Source organism: Trachymyrmex septentrionalis, unplaced genomic scaffold (genome assembly GCF_001594115.1).
Source record: "Trachymyrmex septentrionalis isolate Tsep2-gDNA-1 unplaced genomic scaffold, Tsep1.0 scaffold62, whole genome shotgun sequence".
Taxonomy (NCBI): Eukaryota; Metazoa; Arthropoda; class Insecta; order Hymenoptera; family Formicidae; genus Trachymyrmex; species Trachymyrmex septentrionalis.
The window spans coordinates 941,406-948,660 of NW_017305800.1; the positions used below are offsets into that span (position 1 = coordinate 941,406).

The 7,255-nt window shown below is 34.5% G+C and overlaps 2 protein-coding genes across 12 annotated transcripts in view; one reads left to right on the plus strand and one right to left on the minus strand.

The window, feature by feature from the left end:
* The window catches only part of LOC108752927 (2-oxoglutarate dehydrogenase, mitochondrial), a 16,436-nt gene extending 14,477 nt beyond the window's left edge, over positions 1–1,959 (minus strand). For all 4 annotated transcript variants that reach the window (XM_018494157.1, XM_018494155.1, XM_018494156.1 and 1 more), the window contains exon 1: positions 1,883–1,959. The gene's annotated coding sequence lies outside the window, so the exon portion shown is untranslated. The remainder of the gene's footprint in view (positions 1–1,882) is intronic.
* Positions 1,960–2,625: 666 nt separating this feature from the next.
* LOC108752761 lies at positions 2,626–7,029 on the plus strand. 8 transcript variants are annotated; one of them, XM_018493836.1, is made up of 11 exons: positions 2,626–2,682; positions 3,033–3,113; positions 3,541–3,819; positions 3,880–4,076; positions 4,157–4,514; positions 4,850–5,204; positions 5,383–5,668; positions 5,733–6,167; positions 6,221–6,324; positions 6,488–6,620; positions 6,695–7,028. In XM_018493836.1, the coding sequence occupies exons 2-11, from the start codon at positions 3,059–3,061 to the stop codon at positions 6,938–6,940; spliced, it is 2,448 nt and encodes an 815-aa protein (XP_018349338.1). In that variant the 5' UTR covers positions 2,626–2,682; positions 3,033–3,058; the 3' UTR covers positions 6,941–7,028. The 8 variants fall into 8 exon arrangements, with proteins under 8 accessions (XP_018349338.1, XP_018349337.1, XP_018349334.1 ...); XM_018493835.1 differs by having other exon boundaries at positions 2,632–2,804; XM_018493832.1 differs by having other exon boundaries at positions 2,632–2,757.
* The last annotated feature ends 226 nt before the right edge of the window (positions 7,030–7,255 follow it).

The following is a 7,255-nucleotide window of genomic DNA, read 5'->3' on the forward strand; positions in this document are numbered from 1 at the left end:
TGTATAATAAAAGCAAATTACATATAGTTATCAGTAAGTTTACCGAACAATTTATACGATAAGGACAAGACGATTAACATATCTTTACTAAAGTAAATGTATGTATGCACATATTTTTTACTAACAGTATTAACGTGTTTATTTTCATTTTTTACTCTTTAAAATCTTAAAATTACAACTGTATATACTTACCAAATTATTTTACAGTAAATTAATTTATGCTTTATCGCGACATATCGACGAAGACCGATTTATCACGCAAATTATACCTCAGATTACACGCGTTCGTTTCTTCCAGCTATTTCCAATTCTATCCACTTGAATAATATAAATGAAAAGATAGAGAAGGAAGTTGTATTAAGATACAGATCTATATATTTCTCTGATCTCTATCGTAGTAAAACAGACATGTGATCATAATTTTTGGGAAAAAAGGAGATTTAGGAGAAGTGAGAAAGTTAGAAACCTCCAGATTACGTGTACGATCCATTTACTTGGCAGAATTTTTGAAATGAGAAAGGAGTTGCAAAAAACTTCTAGACTACGAATACTATATTTATGAAGTGTACAATTCGTTTGTTCGCTGTCAGAACTTTCGAAAAAAGACGGGGAGTTACGAGAAACCTACAAGCCACAATCTTCAATTTACTCTTTGTCAATATTTTTAAGAAGAAAAGAGAATTGCAAGAAATTTCCAGACCACGTGAATGATCTATTTACTTTGTTAAAATTTTGGGAAAAAGTTGAAGTTGTAAGGAACTTCCAGATTATGTCTACGATTTATTTACTCAATGGAATTTTTGAAAAGAAGGGGAATTGCGAGAGCTTGCAGACCACGTGTATAACCTGCTTCTAACAGCACGTGTCTACACTCTACGTTTATCGCACTTTTACTTTTTTCTCTTTTCTCCTTGCCGTTCTCTCTCGGAATTGCGATAATCGTGTTGCTCAATTTCATGACAGGAAGGCGGATGATGCAAGCATTCGTACGTTTTCTTTCACAAGCAAAATTGTATCTTTACGAGCGGAAGAAAGTCAAAGAGTAAAAACACAAATAATATAAGACACAAAACTAGAGATGTAAACGACAGAAAAATTCTTAAATTTATTATATTATAGAAGTTATTTACGATAAAAAAACTAGTTTTTTACTTAGTTTTTGATTTTCTCTCATGTAAAAAATACCGTTTTTTTCTTTACATCTTTACGCAAAACGACCGGCGCAATTCGGGAAGAAAATTCTGGAAAAAATGAATGAAGTCGAGAATGTTGAAGGAAAAAATCAAACACGTGTTCACACAACTGTAATAAAAAAAAAAACGGCCGCTCTGAGTCGTTAACAAGAAACGAGAGTGCTAACGATATTGCTAACAAACCTTTAACGCCTATTAACGTCCTAACAATTCGCGGAAAATACGATGATTCACATCACAATCTGTACCGTGAAGAGAAAACACGCGGGAGAAAACGACCGGATATGTATCTCTTAACCTACGAATTCACCCACGCCTCCCCTTCGCATCTCTCTAAAAAATGACGGGGGATGAGGGGTTAGGATTTCGTCACGAGGCGCGCGAGATCGAGACCGAGCCAACCGGGTGAATCCCTTATCACGAATGTTTCTCTCCTTTTTTTTTCGTCCCCTCTCGATAAGACTACATAAAATAGGTAGAGAGAGAAGGGGAAGGCGCGAGATCGCGAAGTCAGGTGACTATTTTCGGTCCGTGGCGAATTTTTACGTAACCAAGCATAATTCCATCGAACGACGCGATCGATCGGTTGACCGACCGACGACAATCGCCGACGACGTCGACGTCACCAGTCGACAAGAGACGCGACGCGATCTCGACAACGTCGTCCGTCGGCTGGAAAGCTCACCTACCTGATGTTAACGCGACGAGGGTCAAATACCGTCCACCATTTGCAACTCGATACTACTCACTTCTTGCTTGCACTCACTCTGCCACCGCCACTGTACGCTTTCCTAAAATACAGTCGCGAAAAGAACGCGAGCGCGATCTAGCGACGAAAAGTTCCCTCGCGGTCACGTGACAGAAGCGCGCGAATTGCTCGAGAAATCTCAAAATTTAAAATTCAACCTCGAGAAATACCTCATACGTGAGTTTGATCAAATTTCATTTTTTTTTTTATTAATTTGTTTAATATTTATTATTTATGACGTAGGTAGAGTTATTAATTTTTTGCTGTTTATTATATGGGACAAAAATAGAATTTTGTTCCCTAAATGATTCTACTATTCAAATTAATTAGAATTTGGTCAAAGTCGCCATTTACTTCACTCTATAATTGCTTTAGTTTCATTAAATCATAAATTAATAATAATAATAATGAGAAAGTCTGAATTCGTGATTCGAGAATAAATGTCACGAAATGGCAAATTAAATTTTGAGATAAATTTGATTTTGTAACTATTTGTGACGATTTCACTTCACTTTTTTAATAATATTTCAAAGAACACATATACGGATTCTAATTTTGGTTGTCGTCAATACATCAAAACTTCCACACTTTCGTTGTCAATCCATGTCAAACTGTGTAAAAGTTGAATTTGCCCCTTTATGAATCTTTCAAAACAAAGAAGAATACGTACGACAAAAGAACGATGTGAGAACGTCCAACGTGTTGTGTAACTGTAACCTACGTATTATTTTTTTTAATTTTGTACGTATATTTTATATGTATTTATTGCGAGACGTAAATCATCATTTTTGAAACGACAAAAACAGTGTAATTTATGTAAATTTTGAATAATGCATGTAAAATTTGATTGTACATTAAATTGCGTGAGCGAAAAATTATGAAAGTTAAGAAAAATTTGGTGTAACCAACATGAATGTTTATGACGATATAAGTGAAACTTTTGATAATGAATTAATAAATGAATAATAAAATCGTGATAGAGATAAACATCTTAAAAAAAAATCTATAGTGGAATCCCATACTTAACATTGATTTGTTTAATTTCTATATATTATATATATTTCTATATATTGTCATATTTTTGCTTTCAGAATTACCTGTGAAAAATCAATTCGAAATGCAATCATGCAAAATAGATGAATCAGAAAGCAGACCAAACATCGCATTAAAAAGTATTATCATTTATAAAAATCAATTTTTTCTTAAATTGACATTATATTATATTAATTTTTATCTATTAATGTCATGCTGAGATTAGTTCCAAATCCTCGATAATTCCATCAAATTTTAGATGTTCCGAAAGCAGTTTATATAAAAAATATATACAATTGTTAAAGGATTCTCAAAATTGCAAGTTGAAATTTTACAAATTAAAAGCTTATGAGAGTGCAGTACGGTAATTGTTGTGCATAAATTTCAATTTGTTATATATTATATATAATTATACATTGATTATATTACAAGCTTAATCCGGTGAATAACAAGATAAAATTTATGAGCAACGATTATATCGCGCTGCAATTTCATAGCCTTTCAATTTGTAATATTTTAATATGAAAAATAATTTAAACAATGCCAGATACTATTAACTTCATTTAGGAATCGGACTGGAATTGGATAAAGCAGAGACCAAATGCTTCACGTTAAAATCAGAGTTAAATTACATGATGGATGTTTGTCGAAAAGCTCAAACGGAAATAAAAGGAAATAAAGAAGCTTCTAACATTTCATCGATAATGTCATTTAAAAATTCAGATTCAAAGTCTACATTCGAACGTAATGATTATAACAGCGAAATTATGGATGTCAATAGAACTACAAATTGTAACATCTTTCAGAGAATTCATAATATGGAATTGAAAGCTGAAGAAAATTTGGGTAAAAAATTTTTCCGGAATTAAAATCAGTCTGTATATTTGAACATCTATGTTTTCGTAGATACATTCAATTTGAGTCCAAAATCTGCACAGTTTTCATCTAGAAAAAGCATAAACGATGATGATACTATCGAGAGATCTGAGAATTTGATGAAGAAAAGTCAAAAAGGATTATTGAACGTTACAATTACACCGAAAACTAAATTAAATAAGAAACTTCCTCATTTGATAATGCCAACTCAGAACATGGAAGAAGATGTACGAGACTATGTTTTATAAATATATGTGTATTTTAAGTATATATATTTTTATACTTACGTGCTCGATGATACAAATAGGCGAGTAAAGAACATGAAAGCTATTACTTTCCGTCGAAAATGTCCCTCGAGCAAATGACATTGCAAACTGACGACGAGAGTTATATTCACGGAACGCCGAGGCCAAGTGTCAAAGATGTTGAAAGTGTTAAAGATCCGAAATTGAATTTGAATATGCTGAATACCACAAAAGCCAGACGATTGGTGAAAAGTAGATCGAAAACGGGGAGAAGCGAAATAAACTCCGTGTGCAGGACGGATAACATGATGCCTAAAGCGCGGAAGAGAAAGACGAAGTTACGGAGTTCCATTTCCAAGAGCACAGTTACTACCACGGGTTTTATTGGTAGAAAAGAGATGAAGAAGCGCCGGCATAAAGGTGAAAAGTCTCACATAGCACATTTTTCCAAGGAATGTCCTGGAAACGCCCTTAGACTGTAGGACGGCCTTTGGAGATCTGGGTATCGATCGTGTAATTTTTTCTCTAAAGCGGAAATGTGAAAAGTGGAAATTTTTATATATGTATATAAAACACAGATACATACAAAAAATTTTCACTTTCCACGTTTCTGCTCTTGGGAAAAAACTACATGATTAAGCCTCTGCGCTTCTTGGAGTCGAGTTTATGTATAATCTGTCTACATATATGTTTACAATTATATTATACTATTATCAGAGATAAATCTCTGTTACTTGTGATAATTTTTAATGCAGGTCTTGTCATTAATTGTCAACCTCTCGTCAATCACTCATCAAATACAAATCAACCACCATCTAATCCGCCAAAGCATGTGAAGAAGTCCAATGATGTCGTGGAAATTTTTCATAATACTAAATTAAAGAATAACAATTTCGAGGAGTCCATTATACATTCTAAAGACGATGAAGCTAAGTATGAAAAAAAACCGCATCTTCCTGAAGCCAAGAAAAATCCAAAGAGAATTCAAGAAACAGTGTTGAGTTCAAAAGATGGACGTTCTGAAAATGTTAATCAGAAATGTGAATTCCATGATAAGAAAAATGAACCGGATCCTCAGATGTTAAATCATCAAAACAATACATTGTCAGAGTAATTGCATAATAGTACTTATAGTTACTGTAATCGTTATGTTATCGTAATTATTCTAGTGATGGTCAACATAATTATTTATATTTCTATTACCATTATTATTATTACTCTCAAAGTTCTATCATCATTATTTATTAAATTTTACTTATTAAATTTTGAAAAAATTTTTCTCTTATAGAGCGAAGCCCCAGATTACACAAGAACAAGATAAATCAGAAAATCCGATTCATTCCACACACAACGATCTTGGTCCATCGGTACAGGATGAAACGCAACAATGCAAACGAGCTTTCAACAGATACGACGATCCATTGTTCACGCCCAACTACGAGATGCCGACTTTGGCGTCGAAGTTAAAACGCTCGAGCAGATCGTACTTCAGCGGGTTTAATTTCCGAAATATTCCGTTTGTGGTGGGAACTTCGGTGACCCCAAGTTACAATCTCGGATTGAATATTCAACAAGTGAGCTGGCGAAACTCAGTGAAAAGCAGCGGATTATCTAAAAAAATATCCTCCTGAAACGTAGGTGTTGAGCGTGATGAAGACGAGACAGCCGCCGGCGAGCGATATCACCCCGTTATTAATCCGCAAAGTCAGCAGAGGCATGAGGCCGATGTCGGTTCTTCTGGGCCAGATGAACGGTCACTACGAGGGATCCGTCCCCAACATGAGCTCACAAATGACTGGAATGTTTAAATTTAACAGCAGGGAGAACCTCGGTCGAGATAAAAGATTGTCCATGTTTAATTTACACGTGGGAAAGACGCAAAGTGGTCGTATGCCAAAGACGAATGCAGAAATTATATTTGAAAAAGAGAATAATGTTTCTAAACAGCTTTGTAAAGAGAAAGTTGAATCTTCCAATCATAAGACTAAACAGCAATCTTCTTCCGCTGTGAGCAAAAGCGACACTCCGACGAATCCTAAAATTCAACAAGGAACTTCGAGGATATCGTTAAAAGTAAATCGCACTCAGTTCGTTTCAAAGCATATTATGACATGTTGATGTTGTAGGGTAATATTGGCGATCATAAAATGCATATTCCTGATTCGCACAATTCTAAGGAGATACGCGACGTTCTGATCAATCTTCACGATCAATTTGAAGAGATGAACAAGTGAGTGTGTTGGGTCTATTAAAGGATCCCCTATATTGATGTGACTTGGATGAGAATCTGAACATAGCTTTATAGTAAAAACTCATTTCATCAAGGCACAATTTCTTATAGGAGTCCTTTAAAAATAATTTTGATAGACATATTAGACTTATATTTTTTATAGAAAATATGAGAAATTACAATCAGAAGTGGACAAGTCCAACGATAAATCTTTAGCGAAGGAATTGTCCACTCTGGAGAAGGAACTCAGTGTCAAGGAAGAAGAAATCAACACTGTTGTCGGTCTCTACAAAGAGGTAAGAACTATTATTGAATATTCATGTATTCGGTAATCACGCATACATTGTTTTCAATGACAATGCAAAAACAGGTAATGACGCTGAAACAGCAAATGAAGGCATTGAACGAAAGAAATAGTCTGGTTTGTATCGCGACCGAGTTGACCAAGAGAACCAACAAGGATTCTTTTCCCATATCTGTTATACCTGAAAAATCGCAGATTTTTGGTCGAAGACAAATTTTCAATGCGACACGAGAACCGCCCGTTTCTATGCAGTTGGCTGCGTTATTACGGCAGATTCAAACTTTTCATAAAAAATTGCAGCTTATGTCGTAACGTCACATCGAGTCACGATAAAAGAGCAAGAAAATGGAATAAAATTGGAGTTATTTTATCAAATTGCCTACACATTGATATAGCGGAATTTTAGTATGTCCTATTCGCAGGATAGAGGACATTAATTTTTTTCTTCTATGATACGAAAAACATATTTAAAGGCGCGTTCGAATTTCCCAAATGAATTTCTCATGTATTATTTTATTTTTGTTTAACATTTAAGGTGAGTTCCGTTTTGCGCTCACAGCGCTTGTAAGCACTATTTGTCACTCTTAGTGAACAATAAGGATGAAATGATATACAGGGAAACTCTCG

What these genes read in the sequence shown, in the direction of transcription:
- LOC108752761 (XM_018493828.1), top strand. Translation starts at nt 2,851, where the DNA reads ATGAATGTTTATGACGATATAAGTGAAACTTTTG. An exon ending in GAAAGCTGAAGAAAATTTGG is followed by an intron (nt 3,820 to 3,879) that starts GTAAAAAATTTT and finishes ATGTTTTCGTAG; the next exon opens with ATACATTCAATTTGAGTCCA. An exon ending in CTCAGAACATGGAAGAAGAT is followed by an intron (nt 4,077 to 4,156) that starts GTACGAGACTAT and finishes TGATACAAATAG; the next exon opens with GCGAGTAAAGAACATGAAAG.